Source organism: Protomyctophum bolini, assembly GCF_963924005.1.
Source record: "Protomyctophum bolini genome assembly, chromosome: 22".
Taxonomy (NCBI): Eukaryota; Metazoa; Chordata; class Actinopteri; order Myctophiformes; family Myctophidae; genus Protomyctophum; species Protomyctophum bolini.
In genome coordinates this window covers 13,226,340-13,242,830 of record NC_137883.1, presented here as the reverse complement: position 1 = coordinate 13,242,830, position 16,491 = coordinate 13,226,340, and the positions used below count along the sequence as shown (strand labels likewise).

The 16,491-nt window shown below is 44.7% G+C and overlaps 1 protein-coding gene across 4 annotated transcripts in view; it reads right to left on the bottom strand.

The window, feature by feature from the left end:
* The window catches only part of tjp2a (tight junction protein 2a (zona occludens 2)), a 51,760-nt gene that overhangs the window by 12,471 nt on the left and 22,798 nt on the right, over nt 1-16,491 (bottom strand). For 3 of the 4 annotated variants that reach the window (XM_080756090.1, XM_080756089.1, XM_080756087.1), the window contains 9 exons: nt 14,692-15,409; nt 14,088-14,191; nt 11,822-11,975; nt 7,793-7,904; nt 3,750-3,880; nt 1,860-1,938; nt 1,160-1,310; nt 918-1,026; nt 195-414 (listed from right to left, as the gene is read on the bottom strand). In XM_080756090.1, the coding sequence (XP_080612216.1) occupies nt 195-414; nt 918-1,026; nt 1,160-1,310; nt 1,860-1,938; nt 3,750-3,880; nt 7,793-7,904; nt 11,822-11,975; nt 14,088-14,191; nt 14,692-15,409 (1,778 nt within the window). The remainder of the gene's footprint in view (nt 1-194; nt 415-917; nt 1,027-1,159; nt 1,311-1,859; nt 1,939-3,749; nt 3,881-7,792; nt 7,905-11,821; nt 11,976-14,087; nt 14,192-14,691; nt 15,410-16,491) is intronic. The other variant, XM_080756088.1, reaches the window with a different exon arrangement.

Genomic DNA, 16,491 nt, shown 5'->3' with positions numbered 1-16,491 from the left:
AGTACAATATTTGGATCTGAGATGTAGTGGAGTCGAAGTAAAAGTATTAAATACTGAAACTTGCACCATGGGTAACCTTACTAATGTAGACATGGCTAACAAGCTAGCTGGCATTACCACAGTTGCACGCACGTGCACACACACACACACACACACACACACACACACACGCACACACGCACACGCACACACACCTGCTCTTATTGGGGATGATTCCCTTCTCCAGCAGTGTGTTGTCCCTGTCTGTGCGGATGGCCAGCCAGTTGCCCAGCTTGCCGTCGTAGAGAGTGTCCGTGACCTTGAAGATCTGCCCCCGGCCGAACGGGAGGCTCTGCGGGACCTCCTTCTCGTACTCGAAGTGTGTCCGAATGAAGAAGGAGTCCCCTCTGCCCGAGGCCAGGATGTCCTTGTACACTAGGATTAGGATGCAGAGACACACACACACACACACACACACACACACTCTGCCTGTTAGTATGCGTCTCACTTATAAGGCCTTACGGCCTGGAGCGCATCTGTGTCACCTTATAGCTTTTAAGCACTTTAGCCATTATTTTAAACTTTAGCTGTTGAAAAATAGCAGATCTACAAGCTCATAGCTCGGCACTCAGAAGACATTCATTTTGTAGAATCTGGTCTCAATGGGTTAAATTACAGTTAAGTAACTTAACTGTAATTTAACCCATTCAAATATAATATCCACATGTTTCACACAGATTTAATTTCTTTGCTAAATAGTTACTGTATCGATTTTAAATCATTGAATCGTATCGCCATAATGAGCCAATACAGTCCATGTATCGTATCGTCAACCATGTATCCTGACACGTATCGTATCGCTGTTGAAATGTATCGCTACACCCCTATGTAATATGTACCATATTATTATGATTGTTACGATCACTGGGTTAAACTACCGTCAGGTTTGCTCTGAGCGAGGATGCTGACTTCTTCTCCCTTGGGAATCTCCAACAGGTACAGAACAGCATCCTCACGCACCATCCCTCTGAAGTCCATGTTGTTCACCTGCCACACACACACACACACACACACACACACACACACACACACACACACACACACTTGAGAATTGTCATAACGACTGCATTGTAAGGTAAAGTTTACCTTCATGATCTGGACTCCACTGTTAAAGGGTTACCTTCATGATCTGGTCCCCTGTGCGGAGACCTTCTTGTTCGGCGGCGCTGTCCTCCTGAACTCCTGCCACGAAGATGCCCACGTCGTTGCCTCCCGCCAGCCTCAGACCCACGCTATCCCCCTTCTGGAAACGCACCATCACCGTGTTGGCTCTAAACCACACGTTCAATAATAGCAAGAAATACTGTGAGAAAAAGCCATCGGCCCAGGGTTGAAAACATGTAAGTGTCGTGTGGAATCATGTAGGCATACATGTCGGGCGTTGACACTAAGGGTTGCCCACATGCCCCTGGCAGGTAAATTAAACTTTCAAGTAGGTGGAGTTTTCTTTCAGGTTGCCCAACCGGGCAAGTGCTTGTTTGAGGCCGGACAGAACCGTCTAACACCAGATATCTGTCTAAACACCTGAACGTGGCCAGAGCGCTCTGTCTTCTGAGGAATGTGTAAGAGCACCGTTTGTTTACCTATAATGTGCTGTTTTCACTGTTTCTACAATAAAAATTGAGGTGTGACATTTTTTTATCACACAGCCCCAGAAAGATAAAACGTAATTAAAATATTACCTATCATTTTATAATGTACAATTATACGTTTTACTAAGTATAGAGGGCATAAGTGTTTAAACTGAAGTGACACAAGTATTCTGAGGACAAGGCACCCACTTTGAGAAGCCCCGGTGTACAGTAAGTAACTATACAAACCCATAGATTTCCTGGTCTTCTGTGCTGGGTTTCAGAGGAACCCTGGGGGGAGCGTGAACTCTGGGAGCCACAGTAACTGCTGGAAAGGAATAAGGCAGACGGTATATCTATTTTCAGTGTTACGTTTGAGAGAATGACACGCCCACAATGCAAATAAGCACAATGCAAATTGTATCGCAGCTTTGTGTGCAGTTCTGGTCGCCATGTCACGTATGCGGAGCATGCAGAAATGCCGTTTACACCTGTGCTTTCTGACCGCGATACGTCACCGACGTTACCCGTGTCTTCAACCCAGCTGGGTGGGTGTGCGACTACTGGTCAAACACAGTGGGGTTTTCCTACAAGCAGCATTCTGTCACGCTGTTGAAAGTGAAACTAAAAGAGCCCTTTTCTGTATCGCATCGAACAAGGGAAAGCAACAACACCATGGACACACTTTATCTCTCTCTCTCTCTCTTATTCACAGAACAGAAAACAACAGCACAGAAACAACGCAGAAACTACACGGTCGGTCAGTGGCCAAAGACACATCACTGTTGTGTGCAACTGTGCATGTCTCACTCGGACACACGATATTCACAGAGAAACAACAACACGGACCGCACCTTTTGTGGTTTGAAAACCAATGTGTACACCATTGGAGTAGTCAAGATCTCAAGGCACACCTGTATTCATAGAAAATAAATGAGCGGCTGTATTTATATTTATATCACCCAAATGTCACGCTGTGACACGTGAGCTTGTTGATCTGCTGATTTGTCGATTTGTCTGGAAAAATATTGAATATTTGTGCCTACTGCCTATAATAACGGCAGGTTGAAAGTGGTTCAAATGGTATTTCTCCAGGGTATAGAATTTGCATCTGTATTGGGAAATGATTGCACACAAAGTACTGGTATAGCCAATTATGAGATAATTCATTCACATTTTGCAACCCATTTTTTCACCCAGTGTAAATGATCGAATGTAATCCTGGGCGCTACACTACAACCTACAGGAGGGAAACGGACCGACCTCATGCTTCCTTCTATGCATGAGGAGTCTAAGCCACTTCTTTTCCCCCGGCAGGGGAGAGTTTCCCCAGCTGGACGTGGCGCGTGGAAGGAACACGTCATTCCAACCAGTTCCTTTCCCCTCCATCAGGCTGATGGAGCGCCCGGTGTCTAAACTGAGGGATTACTGCCTATTTTTTGTGACGGTACCTATACCTACCCTAGTGGACACGGGGAGAACAAGACCCTTTCGCCAACCCCACCTAGGGTATGGGTGCTGATGACGTGGAGGAGAGAACAAGCCCCCAGCGCCCACATCGTCTCAAAAATTCCAAGGCACACCTAGCCTTGTTTCATGGTATACTAGTGTGCCCCGTCACACCGTTTGGGAACCAGATAATGTTTAAGCCACTTTGTCACATGTTGGTACCTTAAACAGACATGGTACCCTAAAGTTTAAACAGACATACATGCATACATACAGTACATGGTGAGGGTACACACATTGCTGGTCCTTGGAGTGACCACTCAAAAAAACAAAACACGTCGACTCAATTTCATTATAACCAAGATATTCGATTAAAAAAAAAAAACACATGACAGCTGTAGCCACTACGACCGAAAATGTCCCATGAAAACGCCTAGCCACCCAAACAGCTCTGCTCTGGAAGAGGAATTCCGAGACTCAGCACAGCTGATTTTTATGTTTTGATTAGGCGTTCCATCTTGCTCCTTTAAGCACGGCTAGATATCTATTTCAACTAATGAGATTGCTTCCTCGAAACGACCTGTTGTATCAGATATATTTTTGGAAGTACAAACAACCTTAAGTATATCATATATCCTTATAGTTATGAAAACATTTTGCCACGTTATTGCTGTGCTTTCATTCACACACCTGGGGGCGTTTCTGGACGAGGCTCCTCCCTCTCTGCCACAACGGGGGGCGGGTCTTCAACGGCTCTGTCTGGAATTCGGAATGGCGTTGGCATGGCGCCCATTTTAGCCAGCCTGCTGGGTGGGTCGTCCCTGTTAACATTACAACAGCATGGTTAATGGTCATTTGTCCTACCTAATAACATTATTTAAGTAGGTTCCATTATAGTGGGACCAATTAAATACTATACCTTCTTGAAACAGAATAGTGTTATAGCTAAAGATGCTACATGATCCAAAAGTCAGATTTGACTTAGAACTGACGTTATGCATCTTCTTGCATAAAGTGTTAGTCTTGTAATGTCTGATGTCTGTGTATTTATCCCAGGCTGTCTGGCACATTTGTCCACCAGAGGGTGCTAGGGCTCAACTATGCACACTTTACTGTTGTCTATATGTTGATTAGGACTTAATAAACAGGATGTTCATTTAGTTTTGACTCAATTTATTCACCATACACCGGCTCAACATGTAAACAAATACAAATACAAACTTTCCCACTTCTGTTTTCTTTTTCCTTTACATTTAGGCTGGATTCCATAGTAGTCCTTCACAGAGTGTTCTCAAGAGCACTAGAGGCGATGCTCCCTTTTTAGTCAGACAGTCAGCGAGTTGGGCTTTCGTGACTGACCAGAGCACCTTTTTGATCGTTTTACTCTGAATGAGCTCTTTGATGCCGCTTATGTCTAACCGAAGTCTCTTCTCTGTGACCTGTTTAGTGGACTTAAGGGCATCGTAAAGGGAGTGATTGTCAGTCACACAGGGACACACGGGAGCATTCAATTCGGCAGACCCAGTAGTGAGCTCAGAAAAGAGGGTGGCAAGGAAAATTGCATTGTCTATTGACTCTATTCCATCCGACATAGCAAGAGTCTCTCCCGCAAGTGTGCTCCGCACTACACGTCTGATCCTCTTCAATTTCCAACAGAGAGGAGAAAACTTTCCGCGTGTGATCAAGTTCCCCAGCGAAGCATCACTGAAAACAAGTCAAGTTCAAAGCATCATTCTTACCCAAATGCTGAAATTTCAGAGTAACCTTTTCAGCTTTAAGTTTACGAATCACCTTATTTGCATCACGAATGGACGGTACAGTAGCATTTCTTTAGAATGGATGCCAAAATACAGTCATCAAACATAACATCAGGTCTGGTTTGCCTTGCAACCCAAATAATTTGTCCTATTTTTGATCTCGGCTGCTCTCTTTCTGTTTCACTAAGAGCTGAATCTCTTTGTATAGCATGTGCTGGCTGCATGTGGATGAGTTGCATGTTGTCAATATAGCTCTGCTGATGCATCTCTATGACACCATTTACAGTGACAATATCCAGTCCCACATAGCAGAAATTCCCATGTTCCTCGCGTCCCACATGGAACGCAGACTTGAGTCGAGGAATCAGTTACAAAGTGTTTTGTGAGCCAGCCCAGTGAAAATCATCTACATGACATGCCAGTACACCTTTAACTTTGCATTGGTCATCTAACCAATAAAAGACTGCAGGATCCACTTGTGACACTTTACCACCTGTGCTCAGCATGATTTATTTTACCCTCCTGTGGCTTTGCCTGCCCTATTAAGGACTTTAGCTCTACATAGAACACTTTCATCTCTTTTCATAAAAGTTACAGTCTGTCATCATCACAGACATTGTGCTCCATTTCACTTTGTGTTACATCATTTTGAGTCACTAATGTATGTGCTCCCCTCTCCTGCATCGGACTCTCTGTCACTTTCCTGTTCGTTGTCTGTGTTTCGTTCAGTAAATGAGCTACCTGTGTCTCTGTTCACCACACCTGTGTTTTCACTATCTGCTGCTTGGTTCTGTACAATTGTCTCACCGTTTGTGTCATTGAGAACCTCATCTTGAACACGTGTGTGCATCTTATTAAGCCTTAAGGCTTAATAAGATACATATATCTTAACAAGATCTTATTAAGCCTTAAGGCTTAATAAGATACACACACGTGTTCAAGATGAGGTTAAGTGATGAGGTTAAGTGATGTACTCTAACAAGGATACCACCATGCCTTACAAATACAACAGCCCCATCCTGACCAATAACTACCCCTGGTCCTGTCTCACATTTGTGGGTCTGAGCTGCTTACGTAGTGCTCTCCTTATCCTCTCTGAACATTCAGCTTCAGTGAAAGCTTTCCTAGAAGCATGCGACGCTGATATGTGTTGCCCTACCCTTGCACTTAGTGTAGTGCCTTCTAGTGCAGGTAGTTTATCAATTCGGTGAGAGTCTGATTATGTCTTTCCAACAGCCCGTTGCTCCAGGGACTGTATCCTGCCGTTGTCCTCGTCTCGATGTTGAAGTTTTCCACCATATCTCTGAACTCTGCGTTATTGAACTCTCCACCGTTGTCGCTGTACAGAATCCGAGGGGGACGGTGAACACATCAACAGGGAGTTGACTATTTCAGAGGCTTTCTTCGTTTTCACAATACTTCCTGCGCTGAAGCGTGTGCATTGGTCAATCACATGTAGATACCATACTCCTGGCTCCAACTCGTGCAGGTCCACCGCCACCGTTTCATTATACTCTGAAGCTAGAGGCAGACCAACAGCTGGCTTCGGCTTTGTTTTGCTAGTGAGAATAGTGAGGCAGTCCTTGTCTTTGTTTCCCCGAGCTCTGGATTAGCCTCTGCAGCCTGTCTGCAGATGCGTGGCCAAACTGTTTGTGTAGCTTGAGAAGGACTTTGCGCTTTTCGGCTGAAGACATGTTTTCTGTCACTGTCAGGACTTCATCTTCAGCTGTCGCTGCAAGTATCACGTCATCTTTCATTCGCGGTGTTGTGTTGTCTTTGTCTCTTATGTCCACACAGTAGTGTCCTGAACTAGTGAACTCAAGAGGAATCTGCTGCTTAAACATTACTGCTCTGTCATTCTCCATGTCTAAAACAGTTCCTTCAGTGAAGATTTACTCAGTAACAGTGGAATGTCAGCGTTGACCACTTCTGTCTCAATGTGACATTTTGTGTGTCCTATTTTGGCAGGTAGTTTCACTTTTCTGGTGGAATATACAGAAGTTGCCATCTCCAAAACGAAATGGTCTGGAACTGGAATTTTCTGTCTTCATCATTTTGTCTGCCTGCTCTTGACTAAGACCATTAACATAACTGTCAAGCCAGTTCTCCCCACATACAGTACGAGTGCATGCAGTGTCTATGATGGCGGATCCCACTGATTCAGTTATGAAAATCTCTGCGTCAGACATGGGGTTATTTGTCAACAACGTGATGTTAACTTCATCTACATTTTCGTCTTCAGTTAATCTTACTTGTTCGTTCTTCTTTTGGGGACAGTCCTTGGCCCAATGAAATGTGCTTTGACACACAGCACATTTTGACCGTTTACCGAACTTATCCAATGGGTTGGTGCCCGGAAACAATGTCCTTTCAATGTCGTGTTCCGTCTTCCTTGTCGTTGTTCAGTGAAGAAAGCTGCATCCTGGTTTAGGTGTATCCCGTGTGACGAACCTGGCGCCGTCTTCCCTCCAAAAATAAGGGCCGATCCGATAACGATACAGTATCGGGATATCTCTAATGGTGATACATATCATATCGCTGTTAAAATGTATCCTTACACCCCTACTAGCTACTAATGCCTGTAGACCAGTGGTTCACAAACATTCTTGGCTCAGGTCACCCCTGTAAATAACCTTTTCATCCACGACAGCCCAGAATTATAATACTGTTACAGTACATTATAGCACCTTTTGTCATATTAATGGCATGTCTCGACTTGGTGTACTGTAGGCTGAAAAAGAATATGATCACAGTATTTCTGAGGCACCCCACTTGTAGCAGATCTACTAGCTCAGAGTGCGTCACCGCGCTACGATCTTTTAGATCTGCCATTTATTTAAAAAAAACTTGATATTTCTTTTTACTCAGCAATCGTTGTTTCTGGGGGGTTCCTGGAACAACACATTTTCAGATGGGGCTCCGCGGCCAAACATGTATATCAATGTTGGGTGGCTGTAAGGTGGTGCTATGGCTCACCTGGGCTTGTCTCTGAGCCTCTCGTTGGAGGAATGGGAAGACAGGTCGGAATGGTGAGCCCGCCGCTCGTCCCCCGGCGAGTAGGAGCGGTACGACTCGATCTCTGAGATATCTAGAAAACACATCATCATCGTTAACACGTTAGGACAAATTAAAGGAGAGTTCCAACTCGTTTCATGTTTCACGATGACGATAATCCATTGATCACTGGACATTTGCAGAAAAAATAAATCCATTTTGAGCATTTCTCAGCCTTTTACCCGCATGGCCGGTCAAACGCTAGATCTCTTCTTCAAACGCACAAAAAAGATTATTTTGTGTTTACATCCGTTGTTGATGTTGTGGGATAGAAATCCACAAAGTGTTGTGACTCTGTCACTTCCTGCTTATACGCTCCATGGCGTTTGACCGGTTTGAGCCCGCCTACCTTACCTAAGGCCGCAGCGCCCAGTATATATTTGTATTTTTTTGTCACATTATCATCAGAATTCAGTAAAAAAAAATAAAAAAATAAACGGGTTGTCCGGAAATCTCCTTGATAAAGTAGCACCATTTTCTCTGTCTCATAGGTCTGTGGGCAGTTCAGAACCCCGTCTTCCAGTGACATCATCTTTAAGCTTTTTTTTTAACAATTGTATTATCGCCAGTAACCTTTCAGGAATAGAAAGCCTGCACTGGAAGACGGGTTTCTGCTAAGCCGTGGGTACACAGCTAAAAAAAAACAAGTGGATTCTATTAACAAATGACTGAGATGCTCCCGTCAGTGTTTTTGAGTGGTGCTAGCCACTCCTATGTGACTTTGTGTGTATGTGAGCACGGAAGTACCACGCCAATACCGCTGGATGGCACTGTTCTGCAGCAGCAGGGAGGAGGGCAGTACAGTACAGTACAGTACAGTACAGTACAGTACAGTACAACTCACTTCAGACAGATCAGATTTTTAGGTTTTCACCCATATACACTCTTCATCAGAGTGAAGGTTTAATAAAAACCTTTTTAATGTGCGATCAAACTTTCGTTTTGACCGGTCTTTGATACGCATGTCCTGCAACCAATAGAATTTTAAATAAAATAATTGTATACATTTTAAAATGAAACAAACACAAAGAAATTCTATAAATAAATAATAATTAGTGGTGAAAATAGCACGATAGATAAGCTCGTAATGCGGCGCTGCGTTGTGCACTTGTAGAGCTGTTATTTTCACTGGTTGGGTCCCGGGCAAACATATAATCTCTCTGTTGGGTCTCGACCTGAAAGGTTTGGGAACTCCTGTACTTCTGGAGACCAAGGGTCATGATGATACTCACTCAATACAAACACACTTCTGTAGCAATGCAATTATGACATGTTCAGGACAGGATACCAATTTCATTCAATCACAAGAGAGAGAGAAGACACAGGATAAACAAGTGGATTTGAATGTGATGAAACAACAAAAAACTAAAAAAGGAGGAGACAAAACTGGAACTGGAACACTATACAATAAGCTCTATGCACACAGAATAACTCTTCCTTCTTCCGGGCCGCTTCCCTACTTCCTTCACAGGTATTACCGATGATACTAATTAAGGCTCTGTTCCAATACAGTGGTTTCCAAAGGACCCCCATAACTCTGAGTGTGTACAAATGGAAGCAAGGGCACATTTACAGACCCGTACAGAAACATTTGGAACCCACTCAAGGACACTTTGAAACCCACTGGTGTAGCAGAGTGTTTCCAGTGAGCGAGCAGCACCCGGACCAGAATGGAACAGAGCCTTCATTCATTAGTATCATCGTTAACACCTGTGAAAATGGCGTGTGTGCGCAGAGCCCAAGGAACCCGCTAAATAGGGTTCTTGGCTGGATGAAATTGGCAACCCACCTGAAAACATAATATGCCGTTTACCAAAAAGCTGGAGAGACGATATGGAAGAGATCACTTTCAACGCGATTCGCCAATCAAAAACTCCATCCAAATTCCCAGCACATCGTGTTCCAACACGTCACTCACATTCGACATGTTTACGGACCGTCATCGCGTGACAGCTTTAGGCATGCAAGTGCACACGAAAGTGAAGCGGACGTTTTAGACATTTTGAATGCGTTTTAGAGGGAAAAATGCTATCGCAATTGACGTGAACTACATTAGGGGGCACTAGGCATTTTTGCCAAGATGTGTGGACCATAAAATAATTAAATATCCAACGGCTGGATTATGAGTGTGGATTATTATTCAAAGGCCAGCAAGCAGAGACCCTGACGCGCGCACACACACACACACACACACACACACACACACACACACACACAGTGTCCCTAAACCACATGAAGTGGGTCACACGTACGCCTGCAGAGCATACGGCACTGGTTCCCAAACTCTGGGTCGGGACCCATTTGTGGGTCGCGGACACATTGTTATGGGTCGCCTTATTTTTGGTTTCCTAAATTTGGTTTTTAATTATTATTATTTATTTTATAGCCAGGTGGCAGCAGAGTGTAGGAAATCTTTGGCAGGCTTATTTCCCTATTTTGGCCATTTTCATTTCCGTGTTACCAGCCTGGAGACCCCCATTGTAAGGATCGGCTATCATTAGCATTAGCTCACCGTTTACCTTTCCCCAGAAACATTTACATGTCGGGAGCGATGCGAGACAAATGATATTCGAACCTCGGATGAATCAGGATTACATGGACAGCGAACGTAGATGCAGAGTTATGAGACTTTTAAAATCATCCTTTGACTTGATGTAAATGGGGGCTGTGTGCATAAATCCTGGTGCCTGGGGTGACGGGGGCATTGCCTAGCAAAAGCAGATTTTCAGCTCATCCGCTTCATATTATGGTGTAAACGGAGCGGTACGATCATGTTCGTACTTAGCAGATAACGCCCCATAGCTGGGGGGTATGAACATATTCGTACTTAGCAGAGAAAGAATTTAAAAATAAACATTTCCAAAAAAAGCAAAAGTTTTCATGAATTAAACCGAAATTCAATGATTTTGTTTTTCAGTAACTTCATGAAGTAATAAAAGAAAAATCTACTAAATTCCATAAATTTGAAGAAAAATAAGTAGTGAAAATAGCCGATCTACAAGCTCACAACGCGGTGTGAAGTGACGCGTTGTGAGCTTGTAGATCTGCTATTTTCACTAGTTAGAGTCTCGCGAGAATGCGTAATTTCTGTTTTGGGTCACGGGCTAAAACGTTTGGGAACCACTGGCATACGGTGTCACCTCCCTGCAGAAGCTATGGCTCCGTTGCTCACATAGATTGGATATTCTACTGTTAGACTGATAGGTTATTGGTTTATTTATGATCCTAGACCTAGATGACCATTTCTATGCATTTGATGTACCTTGTGCTGTTACTGTAAATTGCTCTGGATTAAGAGCGTCTGCTAAATGCCTAAATTGTAAACAGATTGTGTGAAGTATAAAAGAATGGTGAATAGCATTAGTACAGTTTTTATTTTCCCATGAACAAACAAGGTTTTGGTGACAAAGTGTACAAATACATAATAAAATATGGTTCAGAATCATCCAACAGAAACATACATGCTCATTTTCACAATTCATTGCTTTGGCGTGACAGTGTCCTTCAACGGTAGCTAGGGTTTTACACAACACAATGGCCACTGACGGGCCAAGGTTATTCCCTTAAAAGTGGATAGGGGGAGCTGCTGCCTTTAACCCATTAAGACCTGAGGATCTGATTCTAAATGTCTTCTAAATCAGTTTACTGAAAAACCTATGTTTCTATATCAGTGGTTCTCAAACTATTTCATGACAAGGACCCCAAAAAAATTACGTAATTGGCCACCGACCCCGATCTGAAAACATGTTGTTCCAGGGACCCCTCCCAGAAGATTTGAGTTAAAAAAAAGAAATGCTTTGAAAGAATAATTATTCAATGATTTCACGATTCTTCAACAATAGCAGATCTACAAGCTCTACAAGCTTGTATCAGTTTCAAATAATAAAAGTGGTCAAAAAGCTATAAGGTGACACACAGATGCATTCCAGGTCTTAATGGGTCAAGCCTCACCATCGAGCTCAGAGTCGCTGTCGGCCATGGGCGGGATTCGGATCAGCACCTGCCTCCGGTCCCGCTGCACCACCAGCTGCAGCTTTCCCCGGGACTTCTCGATGAGCTTCCCTGCGTCGCCCAGGGAGAGGTTCTCTGTGACCGTACCGTTGATCTGCACAGGAGAGGAGAAGAGCGGAGAATTAGAGAGAAGCTGAAACAATGATTAACGAGACGTTTGCCTAGATTGCTCTTATTGATGCCTGTGTGTTTTTTTAATTTTTATAGCCGTGTATTAGACTAAGGGTTCGAAACCTGCACATTTTTCACCAGCTAAGAGTCAGGGATTTAGAGAATGCTGACAGGCATTCAAAAGGAACTCAAATGAGATGTTAACGTCCTGTAAGTAGACTTAGAAATAAAACTAGTGTTGACTAATCATTACAAGTGGCTCTTATTTTGATGAGGCAGTTTATGCACAGAAAGTCTGTTTCACTTGTAAACAAGCTACGATGGATGAGCTGTCAAAGTGCTAGTCGCTAAACCACATTAGCGACCATGTTTACAATATGAAAACTGTCACTTAGACAATGTAAGATACACACGCTGGAATTAAACATGGAACTTTAGGTGAGTAATTCATTGTATGTGTTGGACGTTTGTGGTTGTGCTAGAGATAAACGGACAGGTGCTGCCAGTGGGATATACTGCTGCGCAACAACGACACTGTCTGTGACTAGGTGTACTAGTGTAGCTTTGCATCAGCCTGTGTGAAAGCAGCATAACGTTGTGGCAGGATATGAACGTCTGTACCCCCCCTCGCTGTGTGCACCAAACTACATGGGCAGGTGCTCCTTTGAGTACTAGCCTAAAATAATAGTGTGCACCCCTGGTTATAGATTCACGCTCAGGAAAACTTGGGATTCCCTTCTGGCATACCAGTGGGACATGTCCCGTGTACCAGTGGGACATGTCCCGCGTACCAGTGGGACATGTCCCGCGTACCAGTGGGACATGTCCCGCGTACCAGTGGGACATGTCCCGTGTACCAGTGGGACATGTCCCGCGTACCAGTGGGACATGTCCCGTGTACCAGTGGGACATGTCCCGCGTACCAGCAAAGACACATGCCGGTGGTTGGGAAGTGGGAACCTCTTTATTAGACCACTGATGTGAATTTTATTAATTTCATTTTTTTTAAATAACGTTTTTCTCTTTCAATGTACAGTAGCACTTTGAGATTTGTTTCAAATATAAAGTGCGTAACGAATATTATAAAAATTATGTTTTGCGAGTTTCTTTTTGCCAAGCATAAATCAGAGTCTAAATTACACATACCACCTCATCTAAACCATGGGTTCCCAAACATTTCAGCCCGCGACGCCAAAATAATGCCGCGGTTGACTCGCGACCCCAACCTAATCCCAGAGGTAATTTTATGCACATAAACGTGCACGTTCAGTGCTCATTTGTCCGCACATTTATTTTAGTCCCTTTTGATCTTATCCTAGCATGGAACACAGCTGATCTACAAGCCTGCATGTTGCATCAGTGAGGCGTTGTGGGCTTGCAGATCAGCTGAAGCGGAGCTAGCTCTCTGCATGTAGTTGAGGGAAGAGAAGCAAGCTCCTCTACAGACAAGGTTACATAAAAACCTTTCGTTGTCATTCCTACTGTGCCTCATACTCATACACCTGCACCACTGAATTACATGTGTACAGAGTTGACGTCTTCTCCTCTTTCCAGCTGTAACCTATTAAGCTCGTTAAAGCTGCTATTTTTATTTTATTTTTTGTATATTCACACAGCCAGTAATGGGTAAAACGCTCCCAAAACAATCTAGTCTCTGTGACACATCTAGGGACTGCAATCTGCATTCAAAGATTTTCCTAGAAGCTTTGTCATTGGTCGATTTAGTCTACTTCCTTCCTGATTGGTTAGTCATTTTGACAGGCTTTTCTTCTTTGAATGCAGATTGTGGCCCCTAGATGTGTCAAAGAGGCTACATTTTTTGAGAGCGGCTGTCTTAATTGCCTTGTACGAAAGTTTAACAAAGTAGTGTAACATTTTAAGTCCCTATAGCCTACAGAGGCTAAAACAAATCAAAGCAACTGAAGCTGTGATATCAAATAGAGACTCTGCGAGTGAATATAGGTGTGGACGACGTCGCTGCACGATTGCGTTACGCCAGGGCATTCTCATTGAAAAACTTCTATTCAATAAGATATTGTTGTTTGCAGTTTGGATGGGGTGTTAAAGGACATGGGCTCAGGACACCGAAACCTACCTTCAGAATAATGTCACCTTCCTGCAGGTTTCCGTCTCTACTGGCGAGGCCTGTGCTGGTCATCTCCTTGATGAAGAGTTGACTGCCCAGACGAAGGCCATACTCTACCAAACAAGAGAAGCATAGACAATGGACATGCATTAGTACATTGTAAATGCAGGCACAGAATGCACCAGTGGAATCCAATACCATTAAATAAAGCATGAATGAAAGGAAATTAAGTGTGTGGTGATAAGACGCAGTGGTGTATGTCAGTGTCAACAGTAAATGAAGAATTAAATGGAGTTGAAAAATATTCTACAGTATGTGCATTTTGGATAAGAAAACAAAAAATACCAATTCATTTAAAATGAGAGTAGGTGAAAAAGAAAATATCATTCTAGAATAAAAGTGTAAAGCTTCGTTTAAATAATCAAGGATATTAAAGCCATCTTCATGTGTACTCTTAATTTATAAGTCTACATACAGTAGTACTTTGTAGCCACTATTTAAGTGCCATATAATGTTCAGTCACGTATACACTCGGCAATATTCAACGAGGCACGTGACAAAAGCCAGTGAATAAAAACGACTTGAGGATCAGCTGATTGGACTGTTCTCTGACCTTCGTTGGGCCTGTTCTTCAGCAGCAGCACGCTCAGCGGCTTCTCCAGCGGCTCCAGGTCTCGAGGGGGGCGGGGCAGAGGGATGGGCATGGGAGCGGGCGAGGGCGACCTGTCGTCCAGACGTTCCCGGCTCCCGCTCCGCCTCAGGGGCTCGTCGTATTTCCTGTGTTCCGGGACTCGCTCGCGGTTCCTGTCAAAGCTGGGGTCGCGCGCCGGCGGGCTGCGGCCGCGTCCGTGGCCGCCGCGCAGGTCGGGGCTGCGGGGGGCTCCTCCCCGGTTGTCCAGGGCACGCTCGCTGCGGTAGCGGCGGTCGGGGCTGTTGTTGTCGCGGACCCTCCTCTCCGGGCTGCGCTCGCGGTCCAGCACGTGCTCGCTGCGGTAGCGCCGGTCCGGGCTGTGCTCCCTGTCCAAAGTCCGCCCCCGGCTGCCATCCCTCCTGTACGGCCTGCCGTCCGGGCTCAGTTCTCTGTCGGCGCTCCGTCCGCGCTCGCGCCTGTCATAGTCGCGTTCACGCGTCTGGTAGCCGGAATCCATGTAGCCTCCAACGCGCTCCCGCTCCGCACTGTGGTCGCGCCCGCCGCTTCGGCCGCTGTACACGCTGCGGCGGTCCTGCTCGTAGCTGTAGTCCTCGTTGAAGTCGTTGTTGAAGACGCGGTCGTCGGGAGATGGCGGGCGGTTCATCAGGTTGACCGGAACCTTCCTGGCTCTCTTAACCGTCTGTCGAATAGAAATACAAAAACAACAGATAACATGATGGAATATCATCATACTATAATTCTAACAATGCCTGTCTGTCAGAAACAACGCGTTCTCATCATTGTCTGCACCAATCCCACTTTTCACACAGGCATTGACCATATGAATATGGAGGTCTTAACGGAGCCCTTTTTTCGATTTGACACATTAATGATTAATAATGAATTTATTAGTGAATTAGGGCGCAGTACCCCCCGCGGCCCCCAGGTTACTGAACAACTCATCTCCCCGCAAATCACGTGTCACCAGTGAAATGCATGTTGGAACGGACACAGATTAATACTGGGACACAGTTTCCGGCGCAACATTCTCCTTGCATTCTCCAACGCACTTCCCCTTTTTCACACCGCCCCCAGGCAGGCACCAGACCTATGCATCAGACCCACACGAGGAAAACAACTCGGACCCATAGTACAGCTACTCTTGCGTCAGTCGACATAACTTCTTCTTTGGGGAAGCATCGCGGCCGGGTTGCGTGGCACGACAACGACAGGTTACAGCCCAGCGCGCACCCAGCGTGGCTGCGTGACACACTGAACAGCACTATCACAACGGAATGCTTATCTGTCGGGGTCTCGGGGTGGCCAAATGGAGACGTTTGGGGAAGACAGATCCCGTGCCGTTGGAACAACACAATGACAAAATACATACAGACAGATGCAATGACAACGACACGTTCCTAAATCACACAAAACATCAAATTCTTATCCTGATTATATAAAGAACAAACTACAACTTGCTTTGAAGCCCAAAAAGCCAACCTCCGCGTTCACCGTTTAATAGCTTATATCTCCATGGGCAGCAGACGGTGAGCGGTTAGGGACCGTCTACAAAGTGCAACACCGAACTTGAAAATATTCAATAACTTCCATTTATAGGCAGAATATCACCACCATATTTACATGTGTAATGTGATCTATTACATCGCACACTGAACATGATTTGCTGTTCATATATTCAGAACGCGTAAGGACTAGTACATATAATTAAGCAATATTATATTACACAAGAGGGTGTGCTTTACCGTCATTAAGGGCACGCCT